The sequence below is a fragment of the Triticum aestivum genome, chromosome 7B, assembly GCF_018294505.1.
Source record: "Triticum aestivum cultivar Chinese Spring chromosome 7B, IWGSC CS RefSeq v2.1, whole genome shotgun sequence".
NCBI classification, from domain to species: Eukaryota; Viridiplantae; Streptophyta; class Magnoliopsida; order Poales; family Poaceae; genus Triticum; species Triticum aestivum.
In genome coordinates, this window is record NC_057813.1 from 486,324,028 (window position 1) to 486,337,988 (window position 13,961).

At 47.0% G+C, this 13,961-nt stretch overlaps 2 protein-coding genes and 1 pseudogene across 5 annotated transcripts; 1 reads left to right on the forward strand and 2 right to left on the reverse strand.

Moving 5' to 3' along the window:
- Window positions 1–1,754: 1,754 nt before the first annotated feature.
- On the forward strand, window positions 1,755–9,197 carry LOC123160219 (formin-like protein 3). Of its 3 annotated transcripts, none has more exons than XM_044578030.1 (5): window positions 1,755–2,075; window positions 7,323–7,587; window positions 7,685–8,237; window positions 8,318–8,674; window positions 8,764–9,197. In XM_044578030.1, exons 3-5 carry the CDS (start codon window positions 8,105–8,107, stop codon window positions 9,003–9,005), a joined length of 732 nt encoding a protein of 243 aa, XP_044433965.1. In that variant the 5' UTR covers window positions 1,755–2,075; window positions 7,323–7,587; window positions 7,685–8,104; the 3' UTR covers window positions 9,006–9,197. The 3 variants fall into 3 exon arrangements, with proteins under 3 accessions (XP_044433965.1, XP_044433963.1, XP_044433964.1); XM_044578028.1 differs by having other exon boundaries at window positions 7,323–7,565; XM_044578029.1 differs by lacking the exon at window positions 1,755–2,075 and adding an exon at window positions 6,414–6,810 and having other exon boundaries at window positions 7,323–7,565.
- Window positions 3,095–6,427, reverse strand: LOC123160218 (probable LRR receptor-like serine/threonine-protein kinase At3g47570). 2 transcript variants are annotated; one of them, XR_006480051.1, is made up of 3 exons: window positions 3,930–6,427; window positions 3,666–3,813; window positions 3,095–3,556 (listed from the first exon to the last, which is right to left on the reverse strand). XR_006480051.1 is itself a non-coding variant. In XM_044578027.1 (2 exons), exons 1-2 carry the CDS (start codon window positions 6,391–6,393, stop codon window positions 3,204–3,206), a joined length of 3,081 nt encoding a protein of 1,026 aa, XP_044433962.1. In that variant the 5' UTR covers window positions 6,394–6,427; the 3' UTR covers window positions 3,095–3,203. The 2 variants fall into 2 exon arrangements, 1 of the variants encoding a protein (XP_044433962.1); XM_044578027.1 differs by having other exon boundaries at window positions 3,666–6,427.
- An 893-nt stretch (window positions 9,198–10,090) lies between the features above and the next one.
- Window positions 10,091–13,625, reverse strand: LOC123158084 (receptor kinase-like protein Xa21; annotated as a pseudogene).
- Window positions 13,626–13,961: the final 336 nt, after the last annotated feature.

The window sequence follows — 13,961 nt, forward strand, 5'->3', positions numbered from 1 at the left end:
CGAACTCTATATAAGTCACCCCCTCCTCTTGCACGAGGGTTCGCACCCCCTGTAACACACACACACACACACACACACACACACTCATATAATCCAGTCGACCGCCTCCGGGCACCGAGACGTAGGGCTTTTACCTCCTCCGGGAGGGACCTGAACTCGTAAACACTTGCGTACAATCTTACTGTAGCTAGGACCTTGCCTCCTCATTCGTACCCCCTATACTTACTGTCAGACTTAGTACCATGACACCGCCCCCGCGCCTCTGCTCTCGGCTTCGGCCCCTCATCCTCTCCCCCACCGTCGCCGGTGGGCGCCCCCGACTCCGGCCTGGGGGGGGGGGGGGTGAGGCGGCGGCAGGATATCCTTTCCCCGCGCGGGCGTCCTCCTGGCCCGGGGCAGGGGCGGCGGCGGTGTCGCTCGGCTTGGCGACGGTTCGGTGACCCGGCGGGGTGGCCGGCGGCGGACATGGTGGCGGCACTGCTCCTTGGCAGCGGGGTGGCGTGATGGTGCTGGGTGGCCGACATCGCGCCCCCGGCCCAGATCTGGGCCCGACGGGCCCCATCTGGGTCCTAGCGGGCCGGCCCCTCGGCGTGGCCTCGTTGTCTGCGACGCGGTGAGGAGGAGGAGCAGCTCGGATATGGGGTGTCGGCGCCGATGGCGTGCCGGCAGCAGCGCGAAGGTGGGAGCTTTACAGGCCCATGAGGGCTCGGCCGGGCCTGTGGGCCCACGGGCCTGGTGTGCTCCTGCTATTGCGTCCGGACGGCTACCGTTGCTGACGGTGGAGGTGGGGCCCTCCCGCGTGCTGACGGTGCTGATGCCCTAGTCCTGGCTCTGATTCTTCGTCGCGTTGTCCTCACTTCGCGGTGCCGTGGTGAGACAGCGTGGGGGCCTCATGATCGCGTTGGCGCAGGGTGGTGGTTGGTTTCGTGGCTGGATTAGGAGCGCTCGAGGTGCGGGTTGGGATCGGGGGAAACCCCTGTCGGCGTGGCCGACACCGGCGCGGTGGCGCCTGTGGGTGCCACCTGACCTTCCGGGAGGGCGTCGGGGGCTACCCTTCCTCTCGCCTTATCGTGTACCAGGGGAAACCCTTGGCAGCAGCGTCATCATCGTCGCGATCCTTCTTGGAGATGTTGATAGGTGCCGGCGCTTCGGAGTCCTAGAGCCTAGTGGAAGATCCCGGTGGGCGCAGCGATCGCGAGGCTTCTTCGTTTTTGTTGATCCGCCGTTGTCGGCATTTGTTTATTTTGCTCTTTCTCCGTCGTCTTCTTTTGGGCGTGACTGTGCTGCTTCCGCCCTAGCACCTATCTGTGTATGGTTTGGTTGGTTGCTTTGTATACAAAGCGGGGGAAACCCTTTTTCGGTAAATAACGAGCAGTTTACCGAAGCGCGGTGAATAATCTTCAGTTAACTGTTACTCCTTCTGGTCCTTTTTACTCCGCATATAAGATTTGTATGTAGTCAAACTTCGTAAAGTTTGACCAACTTTATAGAAAAAATATTAACATTCACAACATGAATTTATTTTTCATACTGTGTAACTTTAGTATTGTAGATGTTGATATTTATTTTCATACAAATATGATCAAATTTTACAAAATGTGACTTGAGTCAAATTTTATGTGCGGAGTAAAAATGATCGGAGGGAATACATTTGCCTGACGGTAAACAGGGAAGCCAAGCGTCAATCGTAGCCGTCCATCGAACTGTTTTCTTCCTCCTCTGTTTCTTCAGTCCGCGCCGTAGCGTGGATTTCTCCAGACGGTTGTAGTTTCGTCAGGTTCAGAGCGTCAGTGTCCTGAGAGGCTGCCGGCGGCACGGCCCAGCTGTCCCCGTCCTCCTGGCTCACCCGCCGTCAGGTTCCCCCACTCCCAATCCCGAACGATTCCGCGGCTCCGCCGCAGATGGTGATCCCGCGCCTCCGCGCCATGCCCTCGTCCGGCAGGCTTAAGGTTCTGTTGGCGCCGCCGCGCGTCGATACGGCGTTCTGCGGTGCCTCGGTCACTGAGGGATGGGCCGAACGTTGCCGCCTCCGTCACTAGTGCCTCGCCCGCACCAAGATCCCATCGCCGGCAGAGGTGACCCCTACTCCTTCCTCTCCCTGCCTCCCCGCCTGCGCTCTTAGTATCAACTAATTAATTGCCCGGTCCGGTGATCTCATGATAAATTGAAGCCAATTGGAATTTAAGTTTCATATGACATTTTCCTGATTGGATTCCAGACAAGTTGCGTGATGCAGGGTCCAATGAATCTGCTGAACAATAATATATCTTATACCTTTGCCTGCAGCCGGCTCACTATTGAATTTTGGTCCTGGTTTGCACTTCGTAGGGGTTTTGACTTTTGAGAGGCAGCTGTTATTGTTTAGTTGACATGTTCTAATTTTTCTGAGGTTGCCAATGCTTCATTATCTCTTCCTGCTGATTGCAGAAGACTGGTCGTGTTCAATTGCCGTTATTAGCTAGTAAGTATAATTTAGATGCAGTTTATAAGCTCCTTCGTTTGCTTACTAGAGTCTGCTGTGTGGGAAATGAAACCTTAATAGAGCTTATTCAGAGACAGTAATGCGGGTAGGGTAAAGGTCTGCCAACAGAACAGACTGCTAGCAAGATTGTTCATCTTGTAAGGCAGCTTCAGACCACTTTGCCTCCTTAAGCACTTGCTTCTACATGGTCTTCTCTTCAGCCATAGCAACATTTTGCGCTACAATCAGAGGGCGGCACGCCACAAGCAGCGGCAGTCAGTATCGAGGGGTGGGGCAAACTAGGTTTCCGCGGCGACCAGGTACACGCTTGTGACATGCCTATCTGCTTGATATGGGGCGTTCTTCTCCGTAGATTGGGCGTAGGTTGGTTCTCAATCCCGTTAACTCTGACTTGTTCAGGTGATTTTGGTGTTCAAGCCATGTTCAAAATCGAGGGTTAATCCTCTATCTGGTTCCAAGTCAGCTTCCCAAATATTTACTCTGACTGCGCAAATCGGTCTAGCTCTGATCATTCAGGCTGTGCTTGTATAATACTACTCACTTGTACAAATAAGGGAAAATCCGAACGTGAAACGAAATGCTATGGCAAAAGAGAAGGGTACAGTCTGCAAGTTTCACTAACTTGAACTAACAAATGGAAAAGCCATATGTAAGATATTACACCATCGTTCTTTTTGACATGAATTTCTGTCACTAGCTACCATCCTACAGATCCTTTGCTTCATCTGACATCAATGTGTGAGGCCAGATGCTTGATTCTAAGGATTTCGGCAGAAACTTGTCCCATGTCCGGCCGTTCTTTGGGCGATGTCATGGAGCAGGAGAGGCCTATTTTAACCATTGGAATGACACAGTTCTTCATCACTTCCGTTGCGTTGCTGTCATCTTGTAGCATTGTTGGATCAACAACCTCACAGATATTATCTGGAAATGCTCTACGAACAAATTCATGAAGGCTTGCACCATCGCTGAATTTTCCGTCAGTTGGACTTCGCCCTGTTATCATTTGTAACAGAAGCACTCCAAAACTGTAGACATCACCCTTGCTTGATATCTCTTCACTCATGCCATACTCTGCATTTACATTTACAAATACAATTAGGGAATCTACAGTAATTGTGTAACTCTGTAAAGAACAAACTGAACCAACAATCTAACATACTAAGGATATGCTTAATCTCACCTGGTGGGATGTATCCGATGGATCCTTTTAGGCAGGCCAGACTTGTTGAACTATCTTTGTATGCATTTGATGCGGTGAACACAAACCTTGACAGGCCAAAGTCGGTGACATACGCAACCATGTCAAGATCCAAAAGAATATTGCTTGGCTTTAGGTCACAATGTATCAATGGAGATGCACATTGGTTATGAAGATAATCCAAAGCAAATGCTACATCCAAGCCAATATTGATCCTTTGGCTTAAAGTCAGGATATGTCTCTCACCATGTTCAAGGTCTTCAGGATGTAGCCACATTTCTAGGTTCCCATTCGGCATGTATTGGAACACTAGGGCCTTGAAATCTGCCCCACTAGAATCCACAGAAGAACATGATGTGATGATCTTTACAAGATTTCGGTGACGGACATTTCGCAGGGCTTCACACTCTGCAATAAAGCTCCTATTTGCTCCATAATTATTAAGGTTGAAAATCTTGATGGCAACTTGATCTTTCTGAAGCTTCAAACTGCCCTTGTAAACCACTCCAAATGATCCTGATCCAATTAGGTTTGCTGGAGAAAACCTATTTGTTGACCTTACAATGTCTTCATATGATATCTTCTTCATATGGTCATCAAATTCCTGCAAATGTGGATTTTCTTGCATCCTCTTCCTCCAGTATATTGTTGCAAGACATGACAAAATTAATATAACAACAGCAATGGTTGGAATTGCTATCTGTAGGACTAGAGCTGATGAATTTTGTTTTCCTTTTCTTTCAACTAGTGTGGAACAAAGAGGTATACCTCCTGTTGGAATGCTGGTACACAAATCATCATTTCCTTCAATTGACACTGCACTAGCATTGTAAAAAATACCACCTCTTGGAATTGCCCCATCAAAATTGTTGAAGGATAAGTTGAGATTTTGCAGGGAACTTAAGGATGTGAGGAACTGCGGAATCTTTCCGGACAAATTGTTATGAGAAATATCCAAGTACTCAAGAACCACACACTGGCCAAGAGTGGATGGGATGTTGCCAGACAGCCTGTTATCTGATATGCTAATTTTATTCACATTAATGAGATTGCCAACTTCCACTAATACTCCCCCAGATAGGTAATTGTGTGACAAGTCCAACTCTTCAGAAAGCGAAGAAATTTTGAAGATTTCACTTGGTATATTCCCATCTAGTGAGTTGTGAGCAAGGTTTAGTATTTGGAGTTGAGTACAATGTCCTATGCTTGCAGGTATCCTTCCGCTAATGTTGTTCCTATCCAACTTTAGAGATTTTAGCTGAACCAAATTACCAATAGTATCCGGGATTTGCCCTGAAAGTCTGTTTTGTGCAAAGGATAGATGGACCAAGCTGTGCAAATTGCCAATTGTTGGTGGTATATTTCCAGTGACAAGATTGTAATCCATGTACAACCTGCTGAGGCTCTTAAGATTTCCAATCTCCGGTGGTATAGGCCCAGAAATTTGGTTTTCCCTTAGCCACAGCCACTCGAGACTATTAGAAAGATTGCCTATCGAACTTGGCATTTTGCCTTGAAGATTGTTCCCAACCAACATCAACATAGTCAACCTGGTACAATTTGCTAGTGAAGAGACGAATTCCCAGTCTCCTGCTTCTAGCTTGTTGTATGACAAATCAAGTTCCTCCAAATTTGGCAATGACCCAAAGAAGGGTATAAACCCAGTTAGGTTGTTACTATACAGGTAAAGCTGACGAAGGTTGTAAGCTTTGGGAAGAGAAGCTGGGATTGGGCCATCAAACTTGTTTGTTGAGAGAACCAATGCCTGAATATTTGGGAGTGTGTAGCCAATATTGGAGGGTAACCTTCCAACAAGTGAGTTGTTTCCTACGCCAAGAAATGTCAGAGATGACATATTGAAGAGAGATGGTGGAACTGTCCCAGACAAGTTGTTGGCTGTCAAGGTCAGTATCTCCAGTGTTAAGATATGACCTAAGCTGTCTGGTATACGCCCTACTAAATTATTTTCCGTCAGACGAAGATCGATGAGGGAGGAAAGGTTCCCTAGCGAGGAAGGTATTTCTCCTGAAATATGATTATACCTTAAATCGAGGTATTGAATAGGCGGGGAGGTGGCAGTAACAACAGGTATAGAACCAACAAGGTTGTTCTTTTGAAGGGAAATGTCAAGAAGAGATGATGTGTTGAAGAGAGCCTTTGGTAGTTTTCCAATAAGCCTATTACTCATGAGCCAAAGTACTTGGAGGGATGAACTATTTGCTAGGGACTCCGGGATGACCCCTGTCAGAGCATTCACCCCAAGATCGACATATGTAAGAGAACGGCTGCTGCCCAGAGACGGTGGTATGTTACCTTCCAAAGTGTTCATGCTGAGGTTGAGGTCACGGAGCTGGCTCAGGAGGCCAAGCTCCGACGGTATGCCACCATTGAAGCTATTGTTTGACAGCTGAAGCCTTGCAAGAGAGGTCAGGTTGGCAAGGCAAGGCGCTATGGGGCCTGAGATGCCTTCTGACTCAAGGTGCAGCTCAATCACACGACGAGGAGGCACCGTGCTGCAGGTGATCCCATGCCACTCGCAAACTTCCAGGGACGTGTTGCTCCATGAAGCTAAAACTCCTGCTGGACCCGAGAACCGGGACTTGAAGCAGAGGAGAGCTTGTCTATCATTTTCAGTTTCATTGCAGATGGCTAGTCGTAGGCTGCAAATGAAGCTAAAGAGGCATAGAAACGAAACAAAGGCTTGAAACATGACACTGGAAGATGGAATTGTTGTTGTTCACAGGCTACAGCTATGGAGTATGGAGATGAAAGCTTTCATTTGCAAGAGGATGTTTAAGTACTCAGCTGTGGAGTGCGACGGTAGCTAACCGCTTAAAATAGCACACATATTCGCGGCTCAGCGATCAATATGGTGGGAACGGGGCTGATGCATCACGGCATCCTTTTGGATCAGATACGGTGTTCATTCAAACTATTTGCTGACTAAATTAGCTTGTGCTTGGAAGTAGTTGTTCAAGTCCACACTTGTGGAATATTTATATTGTGAGCACGCATTTGGACGCCAAGAGATTTGACCTTTCACGTCTCAGACTGGGACAGGATGATGCCTCCAACCTCTGCTTACATTGCATTGACCCAGCCACCCTCCAACAACATGTTGCCTGAGGTACAGTGTGAATTTACGCTTCATCATTGAAGAATAATGAGCATGCAATTCGATATTAAAAAAATTGAAAAATGCTAAAGTGGAATAGGGAATGCTAGGAATTTCTGACATCCAAAATTTGGCAGAAGATAAATGAAGTTCTTCTGTGATTTATGCACATGACATGATTAGTCATATTATTTTTGATAAATTTTCACGGGTGGGTCATCATCTCTCTTGGCATTCTCTACTTCCATGATGTTTTTTCTCGTATTTTTTCAAAGGTTCAATACACAAGAGCACTTATCAGGACTGTCTAGGGTCGTTTTTAATCTTTTTAGTAATATTTCAACATCTTCTGCAATCTCTTTTTTGTACTCATTCGCATATGATTGATGCACTTTTCTTGTGTTCTATCGAAACAACTATTTCTGCAAGTTTTATGTGTTTTACAATATAATCTGTGTTCTACCCGTATACCTGTCAAATTCTTATATTTTTCTATGCTTGTACTTTCTCTTCTTGAAATCCAGAGAGGCCCCGCCTGTGCATTTCATTAGTCTGATCTGATGAACCTCCGTTTGGCGGCAAGGTGGCTCACGCTTTCTTCAGCGCAAAAAAAAAGATAGCGAGACGACTCTATGGCTGGTTGTATGCGCACTGCATTGACCCAGCCAGCGGCCCAGCAACTTGTCTGAAGAACGGCGGCTCCGTACTCTAGACACGCTACCATGACCTGACCGGCGGCCGAGCAACTCGCCTGCAGAATGTCAATGGTACGTACGGCATACTGGCACGGTACGAACGTACGGATCCATTCATCAAGCGCGCGTGCCGCTTATGCCCTAACCCTAAACCCTGAACCCTAAATTCTTATATTTTTCAAATATCGCAGAAGGTTGACTCGCGGACATGCATGTTCACACGTTGTTTGATTGGAACCTTTTTGAGGGACTAAGATATTTGGCGTTCAAGTCTCGGGACTGACCTGTCAACATGTCAAGATACCTCCAAACCTCTGAATACATTGCATCTACCAGGCCAGTGGCAGAGTAGAGTGTTTGACTAGGCAACATTATCCACCACATGGTATGAACCCATGCCTTCCACTTGATGAACACAAAGTATGCATGGACTGCTAGGTGAAGGTCGAGGTCGTAGCCGGGCTGGGTGCGCGCGCGTACCTCCGTGAGATACATCAAAAGTCCTCTCTGAAACACATACTGTACTATATAAACATACAAATCCCGGGGCCAGGAGGCACATCCCTCAATCCTCACCCATCAAGCTCTGCCAAGCCAGCTAGCTAGAGAGGATGGCGCTCGCTCCCAGGTCGTCCCTGCGCTCCCTGGTGTTGCTCATGTCGCACGGGAGGCCACGGCTGAGCTCTTTCTTCTCCTTCACCACCGCCCCAGGAGCCGATGCTCCTCCGGCCGTCCAGCCCCCAGGTAACATACTGACCTGCACAGATTAATGCTTCCTCCTTCGCTTCTATTGCTAACGGTTACTCCATTTCGAGCTCTGCCAGGTCCTTCATGCCACAAGCTCCCTGTCGAGGAAGAGTTTGTTCTTAACCCAACTCCTGGTTATGGTTCATGTAGCACACCTGACAAGCCTCCCTCCGGCGCCTCCGAGGATGTGAAACAACGAGATGTTGATCCACCACCTCCCGCGCGCGAAGGTGTTGGACACCGAGTTGTCGATCCACCACGCGGGGGCAGGGGGCGTCGCGCGCCCGACGAGCCAGAGCAGTGCGCCCAGGAGCATCCCAAGTACCCAGTTCCTGACAATTCAAGTGACAAGGTCTGCTCCTCCGCTACTCCGCCGCCGGCTCCAGGACCTTGCACCACGGCTGCCCCCGACGTCCAGCCTCCAGTCACCCCAGGTAGCTCGCCAACCCGAACAAATTAATGCTTCCTGCAACGCACGCATCTCTCCTTGATCCCAGCTAACAGCTACTCCATTGCGTTGCAGCTCCGCCAAATCGTTCAGGCCACAAGCTCCCTGATCACGAAGAGTCTGTTTTCAACCCACTTCCTGATCCACCATCAGGTCACAGGCTTAGCCCTGTAATCGAAGAGCCTGCCCGGTGCACCCTGGACAACCCCAAATACCCAACTCCTGATCGTGGTTCATGTAGCCCATCTGAAGGTGCATCTGGGGACTTGTTGGAAGATCCTCTGCATCGGGTGCCTGATCCACCACGTAAGCCGTAATCGACGAGCCTGCACCCAGGAGCATCGACCCTGCTAATATTGTATCGCATTCGCATAGGAGAAAAAACTGGGCAGCTTTCGCTGGCTTCTGCCCGTGCTGGGCTGCATATACTGTACACTCATAATTTTGTTTCGATGAACCTTGTGTTGTGCGCTCAGAAGAAATATCCCGGTGGTTATTTGTAATCTCAATACATGCTGTCAAGGAAAAGAATCATGGTTGAGCCCCAGCTGCACTGCCTCTCAGCACATACAAATACACGTTCATCTAAAATTAAGAATCCATTACATTTCATACACTTACACATTCATTTCAATTGCCCATAGTCAACTTATACAACGAAGTACTCCCTCCGTAAAGAAATATACTTGAATCTAAAGTGTTGTACTGAGCAACCAAAAGGAACCGCACCCCCTGGTTACGTCATCGTAGTCGTCTTGGGGAATAGAATTCAGTCTACGAATCTCGCCTCTTTGTTTCTGATCAGCCTGAGATATCTTCTCGACCATGGGTATCTTAGCTCATGGACTTGCTCGCTCGGCTATCTTTGATACCCCCGGCCGCCATGTTTGGCTCGCTGTTCCACCAGTCGGTGTTTGTAGCCCTACAACTATTACTCAAGAGGGTTCTGGGACGGCCAGGTACAAGCTTGTGCCATGCCTATGTTCTTGATCTGGGCACGCATATTGGGCATGGGCTTGGGCCTTGACCCTGTTCTAGTTAAACTTCTCAGGCAAGTTTCATGTTGTCATGTTCAGACTTCAGATTTGAGGTTTAAGTTTAATCCTCAATCTGGTTCTGAGACAGCTTCTAGAATATCTGACTTTTTTTTTGCGGGGACTATAATATCTGACTTGATTTGATTTGGCACTGCTTGCACAAATAATCTAATTCAGATCACTTGGATTGAGCGTGTAGAAATACTACTCACTTGTAAAAAGAAAATGAGATGGCAAAAGAGAATGTTACTTTCTACAAGTGTCACCAACTATCTAACTGAATTTCAAAATGGAGAAGTCATTACATCACTATTCGTCTTTACATGAATTTCTGTCACCAGCTACCGTCATGTCTATTATTTGCTTCATACACCCATTTGCGAGGCCATATGCTTGATTCTAAGGATCTCAGTAGAAACTTGTCCCATATCCGGCCGCTCTTTGGGTGATGTCATGGAGCAAGAGAGGCCTATTCCAACCAGTGGTATGATACAGTTCTTCATAACGTCCGTCATGGAGATTCTTTGTAAATGGAGATTCTTTGTAAATGCTTCATCAACCCCATGGTGATGCATGCGCCCTTTGCGACCAGGAGGAGGAGACCATGCACCATCTCCTTGCCGGCTGCTCTTTCTCTCGCCAAGTTTGGCACTAGATCCTCGGTTGGGCACGTGTGCCCATCGGCCTCCTCACCCCTGACACTCCATTTCAGCTCTGGTGGAGATCCTCTCTCGACTTTGTGCCGGCATCCATGCGCAAGGGTCTATCCTCCCTCATCATCCTGTCTGCTTGGTGGATTTGGAAGCACCGCAACGCTTGCATTTTCGACGGAGCTTCACCATCGATCACCTTCACCGCCGACTCCATCAAGGACGAGGCGCACCTCTGGGCCAAAGCGGGCGCCACCGGACTACATAACATTATCCCCGGTGCTTAGTCTTTAGTTTCTGTCGTGGGGCTGAGCATACCCCCGTCTGTTGTGCTCCTTCGCTTGTACACCATGCCTAGTGCGTACATGGCCTTGTAAGCGTTGTAACCCCATGCTTGTACTCTTCTTCTATCAATACAAAGATACGCATCTTGCGTATTCGAGAAAAAAAAACAAATTCGTGAAGGCTTATACCACCCTGTTATCATTTGTAACAGAAGCACTCCAAAACTTTAGACATCACCCTTGGTTGATATCTTTTCGCCCATGCCATACTCTGCATTTACATTTACAAGCACAATAAAATTAGAGAACCTGCAGTATTTGTACGACTCTATAAAGAACAAACTGAACCTACATGTTGTGAATACGCTTAGTCTCACCTGGTGGGATGTATCCGATGGATCCTTTTAGGCAGGCCAAACTTGCTGAACTATCTTGGTATGCATTTGATGTAGTGAACAGAAATCTTGCTAGGCCAAAGTCAGTAACATATGCAACCATATCATTATCCAACAGAATATTGCTTGGCTTCAAGTCACAATGTATCAGTGGAGGTGCACAGTGGTTGTGGAGATAGTCCAAAGCAAATGCCACATCCAAACTAATATTAATCCTTTGGCTTAAAGTCAGAATATTTCTTTCACCATGTTCAAGGGCTTTATTTTTAGCCGGATTTCCAGATTCCCATTCGGCATGTATTGGAATACTAGGGCCTTGAAATCTTCCCTGGTAGAATCCACAGAAGAGCATGATGTGATGATCTTTACAAGATTCCGATGGCGGACATTTCGTAGGGCTTCACACTCTGGAATGAAACTCCTTTGTGCTCCATAGATGTCAAGATTGAATACCTTGATAGCAACTTGATCTTTCTTGAACTGCCGAGTGCCCTTATAAACCGTTCCAAATGATCCCGAGCCAATTAAGTTTGCAGAGGAGAACTTATTGGTTGCCCTAACAATGTCTTCGTATGATATATTCTTTATATGCCCGTTGACTATTTGCAGATGTGTATTTCCTTGCACTCTCTTCCTCCAATAAATTGTCGCAATACAGGACAAAATTATTATAGTGACAACAGTTGGCATTACTATCTTGAGGACTAGAACTAATAAGTTGTGTTTCTGTTTCTTGTCGTCCACCTGTGGAGAACAAAGATACACGCCTCCTGTTGGAACACTTGTACACAAATAATCATTTCCTTGGATTGATATTGCACCCACGTTGTCAAATACACCACCTTTTGGAACCTCTCCATAAAAGTTGTTGAAGGATATATTGAGTTTTTCCAGAGAACTCAAAGTTGCTAGGAATTCTGAGATTTTTCCGTGCAAACTGTTACGGGAAATATCCATGGATTTGATGCTAACTAACTTCACAAAGGACTGTGGAATGCTTCCTACAAAGAAGTTACTTTGCATTTCAAGATTCTCCAAAACCACACACTGTCCGAGAGTGGATGGGATATTGCCAGACAACCTGTTATTTGAGATGCTAAGTTTGTTCAGATTAATGAGATTGCCAACTTCCTCCGGCATGCCCCCAGATAAGTAGTTGTGTGACAAGTCCAACTCTCCAGTGAGCGAATAAATTTTGAATATGTTCCTCGGTATACTGCCATCTAGTGAATTGTGAGCAAGGTTGAGATTTTGGAGCTGAGTACAACGCCCTATGCTTCCAGGTATCTTTCCAGTCAAGTTGTTCCCATCCAGTTTTAGAGAACTCAACTGAACAAGGTTGCCAATAGTATCTGGTATTTCGCCCGAGAGCAAATTTTGAGCAAAGGATAGATAGACCATGCTATATAAATTCCCAATTGTGGCGGTATTTTGCCAGTGAAAAGATTGTAATCCATGTACAACCAACTGAGGCCCTCAAGATTGCCAATCTCCGGCAGTATAGGCCCCGAAATTTTGTTGTTTCTCAGAAAAATCTGCTGGAGACTATTGGAAAGATTTCCAATAGAACTTGGCAAATTCCCTTGGAGATTGTTCCCATCCAACATCAGGATAGTCAATCTGGAGCAATTTGCGAGCGAAGAGATAAAGCCCCAATCGCCCGCTTTTAGCTTGTTGTATGACAAATCTAGTTCCTTTAAGTTTGGCAATGAACCGAAGGATGGTATGAATCCAGTAAAGCTATTATTGTACAAGTAAAGCTTGCGTAGATGATAGGCTTTGAGAAGAGAAGTTGGGATTGAGCCACTAAAGTTATTTGTTGATAGAATTAAGCCCTGAATATTTGGTAGTGTGTAGCCAATATTGAAGGGTAGTCTCCCTACGAGGGAGTTGTTTGCCATGGCAAGAAATATCAGGGACGACATGTTGAAGAGAGACGGCGGAACTGATCCAGATAAGTTGTTTATATTTAAGGTCAATATCTGTAGTGGCTGAATATGACCTAAGCTCTCTGGTATGCTCCCAACAAAATTATTATCTGTAAGTCGAAGTTCAAGCAGGGAGGAAAGGTTCCCCAGTGAGGATGGTATTTTTCCTGAAAGATAGTTGGACCTCAAATAGAGATATTTAATATGGGAGGTATGGAACCAACGAGGCTGTTCTGTTACAGGAGGTATGGAACCAACGAGGCTGTTCTGTTGGAGGCAGATGGCAACAAGTGATGCAGTGTTGAAGAGAGTCTTTGGGAGTTCTCCAGTAAGATTATTTCTCATGAGCCTAAGTACTTGGACAGATGAACTGTTTGCTAACTGATGTCGTTTGTACACCACGGGAAGAAAATCACTTTGAGTGGGATCCAGCCTCATACCGAGGAGTGCCATCCTGTGTCGTTGGACCAGCTTCACTTCCTGGTGGCATGTAATGGCATAGACCAAATGGTTCAGCTGCAGGCAGTGGATGGAAAGCAGAAGGGGCAAGCAGTAGCAAGTGTGCCTCCACCCATGGCTGAATTGATCGACAAATTTCAGGCCTTGTTTGAAGCACCAAAAGGCTTACCTCCATCCATGCCATTTGCCCACAAGATCCCCTTAATACCGGGAGCCTAGCCTGTCAACATCAAGTCTTATCGGTACAATCCCTTTCAGAAAGATGAGATAGAAAGACAGATAAAGGAGATGTTGCAGCAGGGCATCATACAACCCAGCTACAGTCCGTTCGCTTCGCCAGTGCTGCTAGTTCTGAAGAAAGACTTGTCGTGGAGATTTTGCGTCGACTACCGACAGTTGAACGCTATCACGGTCAGGAACAGGTTCCCGATGTCGGTTATAGAGGAGCTTTTGGATGAATTGGCTGGTTCAAAGTGGTCCACCACCCTGGATTTGAGGGCGGGGTATCATCAAATCAGAG

What these genes read in the sequence shown, in the direction of transcription:
- LOC123160218 (XM_044578027.1), bottom strand. Translation starts at nt 6,393, where the DNA reads ATGTTTCAAGCCTTTGTTTCGTTTCTATGCCTCTTTAGCTTCATTTGC. An exon ending in CATCGGATACATCCCACCAG is followed by an intron (nt 3,557 to 3,665) that starts GTGAGATTAAGC and finishes ATGTAAATGCAG; the next exon opens with AGTATGGCATGAGTGAAGAG.
- LOC123160219 (XM_044578030.1), top strand. Translation starts at nt 8,105, where the DNA reads ATGGCGCTCGCTCCCAGGTCGTCCCTGCGCTCCCTGGTGTTGCTCATG. An exon ending in TCCGGCCGTCCAGCCCCCAG is followed by an intron (nt 8,238 to 8,317) that starts GTAACATACTGA and finishes GAGCTCTGCCAG; the next exon opens with GTCCTTCATGCCACAAGCTC. An exon ending in CCAGCCTCCAGTCACCCCAG is followed by an intron (nt 8,675 to 8,763) that starts GTAGCTCGCCAA and finishes ATTGCGTTGCAG; the next exon opens with CTCCGCCAAATCGTTCAGGC.